Source organism: Erpetoichthys calabaricus, chromosome 17, assembly GCF_900747795.2.
Source record: "Erpetoichthys calabaricus chromosome 17, fErpCal1.3, whole genome shotgun sequence".
Classification (NCBI taxonomy): Eukaryota; Metazoa; Chordata; class Cladistia; order Polypteriformes; family Polypteridae; genus Erpetoichthys; species Erpetoichthys calabaricus.
Genome location: NC_041410.2, coordinates 20,663,597 through 20,679,668, shown reverse-complemented (window position 1 = coordinate 20,679,668; position 16,072 = coordinate 20,663,597). Strand labels below are relative to the sequence as shown.

Genomic DNA, 16,072 nt, shown 5'->3' with positions numbered 1-16,072 from the left:
GCAAGAAGTACGTCTGTCAAAAGCATTCACATGAATGAGAGGTGAGAGGACTGTGGTCTTGTTTGAGAGGAGGGCAGGACTTGAAAAAATCTCTTGGAAATAGTCTTGTCTCGTCTTGTTTCAGGATTTTCTTTTATAATAGAGAGATGTATTTATTTATTTAAAGAGTTTCTATTAAAGCCAAATTTCCCTGTAGGGACAAATAAAACTTCTGTCTAATCTAATACCCAGCTTTATGTACACAGTCTTCACTGCGGTCTTTCTTTTTGTAATCTCTTTGTTGGTTTTCCTTCCACATTCCAAAGATGTGTGTGTCAGTCTAATTGTCAGGTTTTAATTGACACAGTGTAGGTGTGTGTGCAAGTACGCCCTGAGTTGGACTGGTGCCCCATCCACAGCTGGTTTGTGCCTAACACCAAATGCTGCCCACCTTAGCACAACCCTGAATTTGATTGAAGTTGTAAATGTTATGTTATTTTTTTCTTTTTTGTAATTATTTATAATGAAACTCTTCTACTTTAAGACCACTCATGTCCACTGGCTCACCTGGCTATTCTCCCACGCAGGTCACCCAGACTTGATATGTGCTGCATCTCTAGATTCTTGACTACTGCGTTGTTTCCCAGGTTCACATTATCCCTTGCAATGATCTGCTCTTGTAAAACCTGAAATTCAAACATAGATGCATAATTAATGACTGAAAATGATTACATAATAATATGTTTTTGAATAGTAATTCTGTCTCTGTTATTTTCATACAACACTGTGTTAGTGTGCAGTCATATACACACCTTGAAAAGAAACGTGGGTGTGGGTCACAATTATCGTGTACGACTTATATGAAAAAATGCACAGTGGTATCAAGTGCATCAAACTTTTAAATATTCATGTTTACTTACAACTTTATTGCTGACTATCGCTATTATTCAAAGGGCATATTTAGAATGCTGATTAGCTACAGTAAATGCTCACAGATATGGAAATGTTAAAAGGCAAATATGTTTCACTATGAAAGAAATGCATTATGGATTATCTCAGCACTGAAAAATGAATTTCTCAGCTGTAGTTCTAATACTATATAAGGTTAACTCTTTAATTCTAACCAAACTTCAAAGTGTAAGTGTAATGAAATAAATGCAATAAAATTATTAAGAAGAGCAAGAATGAGTATGATTTAAAAAAATGGAAAGAAATCAGGTTTAATTTAGCAAAGATTATCATGCATGCACACCAGGGAACCACCTTCCAGGCTCTTCAACTCTGCACTGGAGGTCTGTCAGTTTGGTCATCCTGCCGACTACGCCACTTGTGAACGGACCAACAATGCCAAAGAAAGGTTGGAGTACCAATCAGGCAACTCCGTTTTATGAACATTGAAGAAAAATAAAAAGAGATTAGTGCTCTTGGCACTCAACTAGTGAGGCTTTCCAGCCTATAGCATGGTACTTCAACAGGAACTCTGTCTCTGTTAAGGGCCTGGTCCAAAATGATTGCCTCCTTTCAGGGTTCACCTGTTCTTTATGGCGTTCAGGGAGGAAGGGGCAAAGACTTCTCTGTGTGTTGTGGTTGGAGCAAAGTGCCATCCTGGAATGTTCTCCTGGAATTGTGGTGGAAAGAGAAGAAATGGTAAGCACCAGCGCCCCCTCTCATCCCAAGGTGGTACTGCTTACCTTTTCAGAGCCTGGAAGATGGATCCCAGGTGCATATGCATGACAAGATGTTTCCCGGAAGACCATTTAAAAGTATTGATGAAAAGTTGAAAATAAACCTGCAGTTTTTTAAAACAATCTGCAACAATCTGAGAGTAATTCATTTTACTTACAAGCTTCACTTAAATTAAAATTGTCAAGGTTTTACTCAGGCTTCTTTGTTTTTGTAGATTATTTTATTACTTTTGTTAATATTGTTATTTTTATTAATTAAGACATTTGTTTTATATTTTTCTGCCCTTTTACTTGTCTTCTAAAAATAAAAGAGATTGTCCTGGGGGTTTCAGAGGTCAAGGAATTAAATGGTTGGACCATTTGTTTTCTTTGAAATGCTTTTGAAGATGTTATTTTTGAAATATGTCCTCCTGCTGCACCGTTTACTTTTTATTATGGGTGCCACCATTCTTTGCTGTTTTTAATGCAGGGTTGCCAGCCTGTTGCTAGGCAGGATGATCAAAAGTGTGTGACATGTGACATCATTACCACAACGGTATAACGGTCAACATCATGCACTTCCTAATTGTCCGAGTTTCAGGATAAATCAAAGTGTTATTATTGTTAAAGATATCTCTGGTTACAGATTCATCTTAGTTCTTTGACTTTGATTTATATCTTGAGTTTTGGCTTTGGCTACATGAAAAACTTCGGGTTATTGGCTCTCTTGCTATGTTTCTTAACCTTCGATTTTTGTCTCACATCCTGGTCTTTGTTGATTGAATTCCTGCTGACACAGTTACGACCTTAGCTGGTTATTTTAACTATGATCCACCACCTCATTCCATTTGACTTAAAATGCTGCCCCGTGCAGCCATTACTTTCATATATTTTTGTTAAACATTTTCTAATTTCCTTTTTATCTTTTAATTGTGCACTAATTTGCCTGTTACCCTCACCTCTTCATGCTTAGCTCATATTAATGTAGAGGGGTAAAATCCAGAACATGCCAATTCTGCCGAGAGGATAGATGGATGGATGATTGATGGAGCTGAGGATGTGAGTCACGCTAATCCTGGCTATATTTAATTTATTTTATTTAGGCAGTATATGAATATATAAGTATGCGGTTGATTTTAAATGTGACCAAGGAAGTATCTAGAACATGCAGTGGACCTCAAACGGTTAAACCTCTATTTATTTGGCCAATACCTTTATCCAAGGCAACTTACAACATTTATGACACAATTCGGGTCCGTGTACTTTTTGGTATTTGGAATTTTGCTTCAGAAAATATCATTTAAAAAAGAAAAAGACACTTATTTGATTTTCAACTTAAAAGGGAAAAATGAAAAACGCAAAACATGATTTACAGAAAGTTTTCTTAACATTTGTTACACTTGTCAATGAGCAACAATTCACATTATTACACACATTCAGAATGCTAGCACTATAAAAATTGCCAGACTTAGTGTGTGTAGTAAATGAAATCACCAAATGTAAGCTGTTTCACAGTAAGTAATAACAATAACGTTCATAAAAGAACTGCCACATCAATGAAGCAAAGTTTGCAAAGCTTGTATTTTTACCTGAAAGATGTGACTCAGTTTTTCTGCAGTCATGTCCTCGTCCCGGAGTGTCACTCTTTTACTGTTCCGAAAAACAACGGGTTGGTCCATCCTCTGCTGATGCCATGCAGTGTAACTTCAAGGCCGTCGGTCGATGTGTTGTGAGGAGGAGGAGGACTGTTCGCACGTGTCGTCAAAAATCGCGCAGAAGAAGTATACGACGTCCGGTTTCAGACAACAAAAATGCATCTGTTTTGTTGTTTTTGAGCTATAACACTTTCATTATTTGAATCACAAATAAATCGAGAAAAGTATGCAATTTTAAATTTATGACTGTTATTTGTTACCACAGAATTTAAAAATACCTTATTTACCCTCATTTTATTCTTTGATCAAAAATCAAAATCTGAAAATTCCTTTCATTTTCGTTTTTTCGTTTTTGCTTCTAAAATGAAATTTCAAATACCAAAAAGTACACGGACCGTTTTGTTGTTTTTGAGCTATTACACTTTCATTATTTGAATCACAAATAAATCCAGAAAAGTATGTGAAATTTTAAGTTTATGACTGCTATTTGTTACCATAGAATTAAAAAATACCTTATTTTCCCTCATTTTATTCTTTGATCAAAAATCAAAATCTGAAAATTCCTTTCATTTTTGTTTTTTCGTTTTTACTTCTAAAATGAAATTTCAAATACCAAAAAGTACTCAGACCCCAATTAGAACATTTCATTTCTTTTTCCCAATGGAGCACAGGCAGGTGAAGTGACTTGCTCAGGGTCACACAGTATCGGGATTTGAACCCACAACTGCAGGGTTTGAAGTCTAAAGCCTTAACCACTGCACCACACACCCTGCTACTTATCCACCTAACCTATTTATACTCAGGTCAATTTCTACTTATTTAACTCTGTGATCCTAAGAAAACCTTGATTGCATGAATTGTCTGTCTTGTGAAGAACATCCTTACCACAATATCTCTGTTCAGCTGCCTCACAATGGCAGTGATCTTGCGAATGTGCTCCTCCAGGACCTGTCGAGCCACCTGTTCTGCCGCACCCTTGCTTTGCATATCTCGTAGACTGTCAGCAATCTCTTCTTTCATGCGGAATGCCTGCTCGGCAAGAGTCGCTGCCTTCTTTTCGTGGATCCAAAGCCTGTCTTCTAGCTGGTCTGCTCTGTTTACGCTAGCGTCTGGAGGCATCTCTTTGGCTTGCAGAAGGTGAGATTTCAACACTGAATTTGCATTTCTGCACAGAAATAAAGATATTGGGATAATATTATCTGTGTTCAAAGTAAACTACAACATCCACCCTTAGATTTTCAAACTCCTTCATCCGGCTAGAGGCCTTCCCAGCAGGACTGAGTGCAAAGCAGGAGCCAGCCCTGGACACAAAACACTGACTCATAGTAGACTCACGAGTTAAATAAGTGTTTTATAGACAGAGAACATCATCCACTGATATCATCTGTCATTCTATGAGAACTGAATTCTGAACTTTATTTATACCTCCTAGAATACTTTTTAACAAAACAACTAAAATGGATGGCTGACAGTTTACGCTATTGTTATTAGTTAAACAATACTTTTGAACTGGACAGCCTGTTTTACAGTATTTTGTAGTGATAAAAATAATACAAAATTGACTTTAAATTCTGCAAGTCTCAAACATTCCACATATCTGTCTCACACAGGTTCAATATTGTACCTAACATGAATGTGGGAGCAAAGTGGAGTACGTGGAAAACCCCACACGGTGGTCTGACTACCAGCTGAACCCAGGTGCATGGCACTGCGACATGCCTGTACTTAATCACACTGCCAACTTTGCCTCCTTTCAGTGCCTATAAAAAGAATTCACCCCCTCCTTGGATGTTTTCACGTATTATTGTTACACAACACTAAATCACAGTGGTGTTAATTTGGCTTCACTTTAATGTCAAAGTGAAGACAGATCTCTGCAAAGTGGCCTAAATTAATTACAAATAAAAAACACTAAATACTTGATCAGATAAGAATTCTCCACTTCTGATATGACAGCCCTAAATCAATACTGGCATAGCCAGTTAGTGTTAGAAATCACAGAATTAGTTCAATGGAGACCACCAGTCAGGGGTTTGAGTCGATTGTCGTCTAAAGGCACCTGAATGTGGAAGGTCAGGCTTGTGGTGAGTCAGTATGGTGGACTAACACAACACAATGACGGCAAAAGAAGAGTCCGTGAAAAGCACAAATTAGGGGATGGAGACAAGAAAATATCCAACTCACTGAATGTCCTTTGGAGTTCAGTCATGAAGAAATGGAAAGAGTATGGCTGCTCTGTACCTAGAGCAGGCCGTGCAGACCAACTTGTTAATTTTGTAATCCATTATCTACTGAATCCATCTACTTTTTCTAATCTATCTTTTCTAATCTGTCCATCTAATCTATCTGTCACAGGCTCGTGGTAGAGTTGTGGTGTATTTACAGTATATAGACACAGTGTAGGCCAGCATTTTTATCTTGTATTGTGTTATCTTCTGAATCCATCTTCCTATTCAGTCTATCTCTCTAATCTCTGTTTGACAGGCCAGAGAGGCACAGTAGATTAGAAAAGCTATAGGATTTGGTAGATAACACAACACAAAATAAAGATGCTGGCCTACACTGTGTCTATATACTGTAAATAACCCGCACCTCTACCACAAGCCTGTCAAAGAGAGATTACACAGTGTGGCAGACAACCAAGGACCTTGCCCCACTGGGACACCTGGAGAAGAGAAGGACCGGGAGAGGGGCAATACCTTCCCCGGGGTGTAAGAGGGCAGCCTCCCTGGATTACATCAGGGTCATGGATGGAGACCTTGGAAGCTCAACCCTGTTGGGGTCTGGATGATCCCAGAGCCTTGGATGGCAGCACTTCCGCCACACCAGGAAGTGCTGCAAGAAGAGGAACCGAGTGCACATGGAGTGCTTCCAGGTGCCCATGCAGCAATTCCGCCACACCAGGAAGTGCTGTGGGAGGTTCATCGGGGTGCACCTGGAGCACATCCGGGTGCAATATAAAAGGGGCTGCCTCACTTCATCTGGAGAACTGGAATCGGGTGGAAGAGGACGGAGCTTGCGAGGAGTGGAGTGCAGGCATCAATAGATAGATAGATAGATAGATAGATAGATAGATAGATAGATAGATAGATAGATAGATAGATAGATAGATAGATAGATAGATAGATACTTGATTAATCCCAAGGGGAAATTCACATACTCCAGCAGCAGCATACCGATACAAAAAAAAAAACAATATTAAATTAAAGAGTAATAAAAATGTAGGTAAAAACAGACAATAACTTTGAATAATAATAATAATTTTGAATAATCAATAGAGAGAGAAAGAGAGAAGAAAAGGACTGTAAGCATTATTATTGGTGGTTTGTGCACTGTGTGTTGTCCAGGTGAAGAATTGGGCAATAAACTTGTGTGTTTTGGAAGAATCAGAGTCCGTATCTCGGTGCCCGGGCTGAATCTTTCACAACAGATAGATTGAACAGGTGGATGGATTCAGTATATAACACAACATAAGATAAAGATGCTGGTCTACACTGAGTCCACAAAAACTGGGAGATCATACAAGAAGAAGACAAGTGAGGTCACTAAGAGACCTCAGAGAACTAAAGGCTACAGTGGCTATGCAAACAAAAAGTGTTGGTCAGGTGCTTCACCATTCACAGCTTTATGGGAGAGTGGCAAATAGAAAGCCGCTGTTAAAAACTGTACCTGACATCTCAGCCGAAGACACGTGGGAGACTTTGAGCTCAGCTAGAAGAAGGTTCTGTCTTTTAATTAATAATCTTTTTGGCCATCAGACTAAACACACATGTTTGGCTTAAACCAGAGGTCTCAAACTCCAGTCCTGGAGGGCCGCAGTGGCTGCAGGTTTTCATTCTAATCCTTTTCTTAATTAGTGACCTGTTTTTGCTGCTAGTTAACTTCTTTTGAATTCATTTTATTTGACTTGTTTTTTAAGATTTGTTCCCCAGAATTTCTTCATCGTTCCTCTGAGTTGCTTCATTTCTTTCCTTAAACAGAAATTAAATGTTGAAGTGAGTGAGCCAAGAGAAGACCAACTAAGTCAGGGCCTCAAACTCAAACCATTTGTTTAATTAGGCACTGAGTCTTGTTAATTAAACTCGTTCTTTAATTCCATGGTTTGTTGCTGCTCTCTTTCTGCAATAGCATTCATTTTCAAAATTATTGACTTTTTCTTTACTTTTCTAAGAGCTCTGTTAAAATGTTTTGGGGACCTGAGCAGATCAGCATTCCTGAGACCTCCACCCTTCTTTATTTTCAGATATTGTATGATGGCCACAGTTGGCTGGTCCGGTTTTGGCTCATTTTGTATCTCATTATTGTTTGTCTGCTAACTAAGGAAAAAGGAACAATTAAGGGATCCGAGTCTTCAAGAGCAAGTCACTTAATTTCAAATGAATTCAAAAGAAGTTAATTAACAGCACAAACAGGTCACTAATTAAGAAAAGGGTTAGGATGAAAGCCTGCAGCCACTGCGGCCCTCCAGGACTGGAGTTGGGGACCCCTGGCTTAAACAAACCACTACCCATCATCAGAAACACACCATCCCCACCGTGAAGCATGGAGGTGGCAGCATCATCCTGTGTGTGCTTCTCTGCAGTAGGCCCTGGGGGGCTTGTGAGGGTACGGAGGGAATTGAATGCAGAAAAATAAAGAGAAATCCTGGAGGAAAACCTGATGCAGTCTGCAGGAAATCTACACCTTGGGAAAAGATGTATTTTCTGGCTGCAAGCACAAAGCCAAAGCTACAGAGGAATGGCTTAAAAAGAGCAATGTGAATATCCTGGAGTGGTCGAGTCAGAGTCCGTCTCTCAATCCAACTGAGAATTTGTGGCGGAACTTCACAAAGGCTGTTCACGCATGATCACCATGACACCTCACAGAGCTGGAGCAATTTTGTAAAGAAGGAGAATGGCAGAGCTGGGAGAGACCTGCGCACACAGACTGTGGGCTGCCAAAGGCGCTTCTACTTAACACTAACTGAAAGGTGGTGAGTGTGCAATAAACTGTTTTGTGATTTATATTTGTAATTCATTTAGACTGCTTTACAGAGATCAGTTTTCACTTGTTGATCAATGCCAAAAAAGCAAATTAAATCTACGGTGACTCAATGTTGTGTAATAATAACATGTGAAAGTGGGGTGAATATTTTTATAGACACCCAATGCTACACATATGCATGTATATATAAATTAAAAAGTACACCTTCAGTTTATTTATCAAGGCATAACTAACAAACATCCAGTATTTACAAACTCCTAAGATGACTAATTTATTAGTAGCAGTTGGCTCTCATTATCTTATAAATCGACATGAAAGCACTAAGGGTGCACTTACTTTTTCACACATAGCCTCTGCATGTTGGTTGCTTTGCTGTTGAACACAAAATGACAAAATAAAATCTGTGATGTGCGGTTTGTCACCTGAGGTTAGAGTCACCTAACTGTGAGTCTTAATGAGGACAAGGCCATCGAGATAAAATTGTAGAGCTGAGGGAAGGCACACTTGCTCTGTTACACATAGTGATATGCAGGCACTCATTTCCCACTGTATTAGGTACCCCTATGAAGTAGTGAGCAGGACCCTCATTTGCCTCCAGAATAGCCTGGAGTCTTCCAGGTATGAAGTCAACAAGGTGTTGGAAACATTCCATAGAAACTTTGGTCAATGATGACCCGAGAGCATCTTGAATGTCCCGCAGATTTTTTGGGCAAAACAGTCGTGTTGTGAACTTCCTGTTTGAACTCAACGGAAATGTGTTTAAGTGGTTTGAGATCTGGGAAGTGCGTCACCACTAAAGTTAATTGGGGTGAACATCATGTTTATGGAGCCAGCATGAGATGTGACATGGTGTATTATCATGTTGGAAGCACCCAAGTGAAAAATGTTGGACTGTGGCAATAAAGGAATACATGTGGTCAGCAACAATACTTAGGAACTTTGTGGCATTCAAATGACATTCAGTTGATATTAGGAGACTTAACATGTCTCAAAAAAACTCTCCCCACACCATTACATTAGCACAAGATGCTGGACAGAATGCAAGATGGATCAATGGATTTGTGCTGTTTAAGCCACATTCTGATCCTACCACCTGAATGTTGCTGCATAAACTGAGATTTAACAGGAAGGATGACATTTTTTCTATTGTCAGGTGTAAGGTTTATGTGATCAAGTGCTTATTATGATCTCCGGTGACATTTTTTCTATTGTCAGGTGTAAGGTTTTGGTGATCGAGTGCCTATTATGATCTCCGGTGACAATTTTTCTATTGTCAGGTATAAGGTTTATGTGATCAAGTGCCTATTATGACCTCTGATGACATTTTTTCTATTGTCAGGTATAAGGTTTATGTGATCAAGTGCTTATTATGATCTCCGGTGACATTTTTTCTATTGTCAGGTGTAAGGTTTATGTGATCAAGTGCCTATTATGACCTCTGATGACATTTTTTCTATTGTCAGGTATAAGGTTTATGTGATCAAGTGCCTATTATGACCTCTGATGACATTTTTTCTATTGTCAGGTGTAAGGTTTATGTGATCAAGTGCTTATTATGATCTCCGGTGACATTTTTTCTATTGTCAGGTATAAGGTTTATGTGATCAAGTGCCTATTATGATCTCCGGTGACAATTTTTCTATTGTCAGGTATAAGGTTTATGAGTGCCTATTATGATCTCCGGTGACATTTTTTCTATTGTCAGGTGTAAGGTTTTGGTGATCGAGTGCCTATTATGATCTCCGGTGACAATTTTTCTATTGTCAGGTATAAGGTTTATGTGATCAAGTGCCTATTATGATCTCCGGTGACAATTTTTCTATTGTCAGGTATAAGGTTTATGTGATCAAGTGCCTATTATGACCTCTGATGACATTTTTTCTATTGTCAGGTGTAAGGTTTATGTGATCAAGTGCCTATTATGACCTCTGATGACATTTTTTCTATTGTCAGGTATAAGGTTTATGTGATCAAGTGCCTATTATGATCTCCGGTGACAATTTTTCTATTGTCAGGTATAAGGTTTATGTGATCAAGTGCCTATTATGACCTCTGATGACATTTTTTCTATTGTCAGGTATAAGGTTTATGTGATCAAGTGCTTATTATGATCTCTGGTGACATTTTTTCTATTGTCAGGTGTAAAGTTTTGGTGATCGAGTGCCTATTATGATCTCCGGTGACAATTTTTCTATTGTCAGGTATTAGGTTTATGTGATCAAGTGCTTATTATGATCTCCGGTGACATTTTTTCTATTGTCAGGTGTAAGATTTTGGTGATCAAGTGCCTATTATGACCTCTGGTGACATTTTTTCTATCATCAGGTGTAAGGTTTTGGTAATCAAGTGCCTATTGTGACTGCATCTTCCTGTTCATAGCTCACAGAAGCAGGACTTCATCTTCCTTACCCCATCTGCTTCAATATCCAAAATGTTCAAATTCATATATCCTCTTCTATACACTGTTGACATAAAGAGCTCTGGTGGCGCAGTGGTAGTGCTGCTGCTTTGTAGTAAGGAGACTGTGGAAGATTGTGGGTTTGCTTCCCGGTTCCTCCCTGTGTGGATAGCACTTTGAGTACTGAGAAAAGCGCTATATAAATGTAATGAATTATTATTATTATTATTTGTGGCCTTTGTGCTGGCTTGAATGGGTCTGGCCATTCTCCTGTGACCTCACAAATCAACTTAAGATGTTTTTGTCCAATGAAATCTCGCTCCGTGTATGTTCTTTGATTTATGATGCCACATTCTCTGCACACTCTAGAGACTCTTGTGCTTGAAAAACCAAGGAAAGCGGCCATTTCTGAGAACATTTGAAACTAACAGTCATACCACAGTCAAATAGGTTTGATCATGAATTTTGTCCGTGTTAATGTTTGGTCATAGAACAAGTAAAGGTCTTGACCATGTTTGTATGCTATATATGTACACACACACACACACACACACACACACATATCCATATACTGCATATTGTCACGCATGTGCATGGGAGACAGCTCCAGGGTTCATCTAAAGGTAATTACACTCTGGGCCAGGGGCTGGCACTGTCACCTAATGTCTTTTCTCTTCCTCCCTCTGCAGAGCAAATGATTGACGGACGCACCACCAATGACATCACTTCTGTTTCTGGACCACCTGAACCCGCCTCTTCCTGCTCACCTACCTGAAAAACCGGCTCCACTGCCATTTTGTGTCAGATGACCATTGGCTCATGTCTGAAAAGACACCAGCTCCTGGGTGCTATGTTTATTATTTTTAGCACCTTTGCAATTAATTATACTGGCATCACCACGGTCCCTCAACTCTTTATAATCTCTTCTGTCGTCATTTATAATATATTATCACACGTAAGGGAAAAAACAGTCTCTTCTGGAGTGCATGTGCCAGGGAAGATATTGAAAGCAGCACAGCGAGCTAACAGTTCTCTGTTTCCACCCACAGCTGGGATGATTTTGACAAGGCAGATGAATCATGAAGCCTCCAAACCTGCCTCTTGGACAGCTGCTCCCAGTCACCGTGCTATTTAAATCCCAAGATGAAGACCATGGGCATGAGCTGTGACCAGCCAGGGAAGTTAAGACGCGTACATCAAAAAGTCCCAGCATTCCAAAATAAACAAAAAAGAAGAACAAAGACATTGAGCTCCATTTGTCTTCATTGCTATTTTTTGTTTCTCAGCTGAAAGAAGAAGAAGAAGAAGATATAAATGTAATGTGTGTGTTTGTGTGTGGCTATTCACCCCCTTCAGCATTTATTATACAACATTGAATCACGGTGGATTTAAATTGTCTTTTTTTTTATACTGAACAATAGAAAAAGTCTGTTTAATGTCCAAGTGAACTGAGATCTCTGTAAAGTGGTCTAAATTAATTACAATTATAATTGAACTCATAAGCAGTCAGCCCCATGATTTCAGTATTTACTAGAAGCAGCCATGACAGGTATTGGCACATCTGGACACCACAGTTTTTCCCCCATGTAGATTTTAAGTGAGCAGCCTTTTTCAAGTTCAACCTCAAATTCCCAAATGGATTGAGATCTGGACATTAGCATTGTTGTTTTGACGACCATTCATGTGTAGCTTTTTCTTTGTCCTGTGAGGTGCCTGTCATGTAAGCTATTCACTCTTTGAAAGACGTCTTCCGACAAACTTCCTTTTAAGATTTCCTCCAATTTCCAAGTTTCATGTGCTGGTGTAGGAAACTGGACTCACTGACACCTTGGCTTTCTTTGCAATTTCTGTAAATGAAAGAGCTACACTTTTAAGGATTATAACGGTCTGTCTGACCTCCTCTATGAGTGGCCTTTTTTTTCACCATTATAATGGCAATATGGTGCAGTATTGTCCAAATTATGATTCAGGGGGTGTAGTAAAACACTTTGTTCCAATATTGCTTCAATACAGACAGACATTTTATAAGTAATCAGCAAAATTTGGGACACCTGTATGAATTGTTTGCATCAACTTTCAAGGCTAAATTAACTTCCATTGCTGCAGATAAGCTGTAGGCTGGTAGCCAATTACTTGTTCCCTAAAAAACGTTTGTTTGTGTAACTCTGAACATTATTTTTTTTAACTCTGGCAGATTACTGCTTATCTTTGTGCCATTTTTGGTTATTAATTGGACTTGCACCATTTAAATTTCAGTAAAAAGTGTGAAAATTAAGGTAACCTAAAACTCCTGACCACTAGTGTATATTTATATATACAGTATATGGAGGAGCGGGTTATTTGAATTTATGAGCTGATATACCTAATAAAGTGGTCCCTGAGTATATATAATAATAAATTGTCCAGTAGGAAAGGTATCATGGGATAGAAAGAAGTGGACAGAAGCTGTTTAATGACATGGCGTCAGAAAACACACTCTGAAGGCTGATGTGGCTAGACTGGGCATCCCATGGGGCATTGAGCTTTTTGAACACTCCAAAGGTACCAGAATAAAACAAACACCATAGCAGACTGTCAAGTTTTCCAAATGACTAAGGTGTCACACGTGGTCCAGGTGGCACTCTGGCTGTCTATTGCAGTGGACTGCTGGTTGTAGATGCCACATGGGCTGGACAGGTATCCCGGCCAGAAGAGGAGATGGTTCCTTAACCGGATGGGAGGCAAATAACGAGCAGATAGGCATCCCAGCCGGGGAGGAGAAGGTGGATCAGACCAGGAAGGAAAGACCAGAAGGGATGGACGGGCAGCCCACTGAAAAGGGAAGATGTCACTGGGGGCTTTTTACTCCCACAGTACACTAGACAGCAGCAGCCCCAGATATCAGTGCCCAGTAGGAAGCCAAAAGGGCATGCAGGAAGATGTACTCCAGCAAAGCAGCCCTGCTGGGGTCACTGGATGCCAAAAGGGGGCGCTGTAGGGAGATGCACGCCCTAATTTATTGGACTTCCATGAGACCTGGAAGTACTTCCTTTGGGCAATCACCCTGGCTCCAGAAGTACTCCGGGGTCCATAATAAAAGGGACCGCACTCCCTTATCAAGGCGAGTTGGTGCTGGGAGGACGTAGGGCAACACTCGACTGGAGGAGGGCAGTGTGATGGTAAGAAGAAGAGAGGTATTGTGGAGATAGAAAAACCTGTATATTGTGTGCTTGTGTTACTTTGTGGAGGTGAATTTAATAAACCTTCTGTCATTTGAACCCGGGACTCTTGGTGTGATTGTGTTTAGGAGTTTGGGGTTTGCTAACGCCCCTGGGTTCTTTCACTTTGGTTTAAAATGATTTCAGCAATGGCCTCAGGAGGATGCTGATTTTGCCAGTGACTAATGTGCTTACCTAGTGGTCCAATTCCAAAAATGACTCTGTGAACTGACCAAGCCGTAAACAAAGGGTGAGGCTTAAAGGGGCCACAGGGGTTGTCATGTGTACTTGGTATAATGAAATTCTTACTTGCATGTCTCCTCAGGATAGTGACAGTGGGACAATACAAACTAAAAAACACACACATGCACAAAAACTAAAAAAAAACAACATATAGAGTTGGGTAGTGAGTTTAGGCCAAGAGCTCACAGCTGAGATACAGAGGCCACATAATAAGGAGCATTTCAGTCATTCAGTAAAAACAAGGAAAATTCAAATGTCTGGCAAAATAAATGACATTTGATGACCTAATTTAATGTAAACTAGCAGACTTTGTATGGTGTTGTTTAATACAAGAATTTAAGAAGCCACTTACAGTGTCAAGGTGTGGTCAGTATGTACACAAGATGTGATGTTCTGTACCAGTTATTAAGGAGGTAAGACATTTTGTGGACCATTTACATTTGTTTAGCTCAGTCAGTATTACAAGTAAAATCTAGAACAGCTTATTCTTGTACACATTTATCTTCATACCTCTCCCATGGTGCAAGTAAAGGAAAGTGTGGACCCTGTTTCGACATTTCTTCTGCAAGAATCCCATCTGCATGAAATGTAAGGAACAACTTAATTATGTTTAGGTAGAGATGAGCAGACCTGTAAAACACGTCATGCAATTTCCAGGAAGCTCCTGCATTTACAGGAAGAGAGAAACTAAATATTTGGAGCAAACTGGAACTCATTTCAAAGTGTAGATGTGTAAAAGGATAAACAAATATTATCAATTTAAAAACTACAATGCTGTACACTAGATGAATAGCATTATTAACAGCATGCACCATTACAAAGTACACTGGAGAACAAGCAAGATAGATAGATAGATAGATAGATAGATAGATAGATAGATAGATAGATAGATAGATAGATAGATAGATAGATAGATAGATAGATAGATAGATAGATAGAAAAGGCACTATATAATAGATAGATAGATAGATAGATAGATAGATAGATAGATAGATAGATAGATAGATAGATAGATAGATAGATAGATAGATAGATAGATAGTAGAAAAGAAACTATATAATAGATAGATAGATATGAAAGGCACTATATAACAGATAGATAGATAGATAGATAGATAGATAGATAGATAGATAGATAGATAGATAGATAGATAGATAGATAGATAGATAGATAGATAGATAGATAGTAGGAAAGGCACTATATATAATAGATAGATAGATAGATAGATAGATAGATAGATAGATAGATAGATAGATAGATAGATAGATAGATAGATAGATAGATAGATAGATAGATAGATAGATAGATAGTAGGAAAGGCACTATATAATAGATAGATAGATAGATAGATAGATAGATAGATAGATAGATAGATAGATAGATAGATAGATAGATAGATAGATAGATAACTTTATTTGTCACCCAGGGAAAATTTTGCTTTTTACAGAAAATCAAGAAATGTTATAATAAACAACAACAAACCCCTAAGAAGGTTTCTTTACATGTGAATTACTTTAATGTGCTGATTACATAAGAAAACAAACCAGCATGAGAAGGAAGGCCCCTCAAATTGGGATCATCCATTGGATCTAGACCTTTGTAATGTCCATTCTCTTTTGTCACATATACATTTGCTAAGTAAATACATCCTTTAAGGTGAGCACAGTGGCCAAGTGCCTCACAAGCCCTGTGACTCAAGTTCACATCTGCCTGTGCTCAGTTTGCATGTTCTCCCTGTGTTTCAGTGGATTTTTTTTCTGGGTAATAATAATAATAATAATTCATTACATTTATATAGCGCTTTTCTCAGTACTCAAAGCGCTGTCCACCCAGGGAGGAACCGGGAAGCGAACCCACAATCATCCACAGTCTCCTTACTGCAAAGCAGCAGCACTACCACTGCGGATACTTCATTCTTCCTGCCACATCTTTAAAACTAAGCATCTTAAGTTAA

At 39.0% G+C, this 16,072-nt stretch overlaps 1 protein-coding gene across 2 annotated transcripts in view; it reads right to left on the bottom strand.

Moving 5' to 3' along the window:
* Positions 1 to 16,072, bottom strand: part of LOC114667981 (protein FAM81A-like) — a 74,601-nt gene that overhangs the window by 46,044 nt on the left and 12,485 nt on the right. For both annotated transcript variants that reach the window (XM_028823541.2, XM_051920468.1), the window contains exons 2-4: positions 14,630 to 14,696; positions 4,184 to 4,463; positions 547 to 665 (exon numbers count right to left, since the gene is read on the bottom strand). In XM_028823541.2, the coding sequence (XP_028679374.2) occupies positions 547 to 665; positions 4,184 to 4,463; positions 14,630 to 14,696 (466 nt within the window). The remainder of the gene's footprint in view (positions 1 to 546; positions 666 to 4,183; positions 4,464 to 14,629; positions 14,697 to 16,072) is intronic.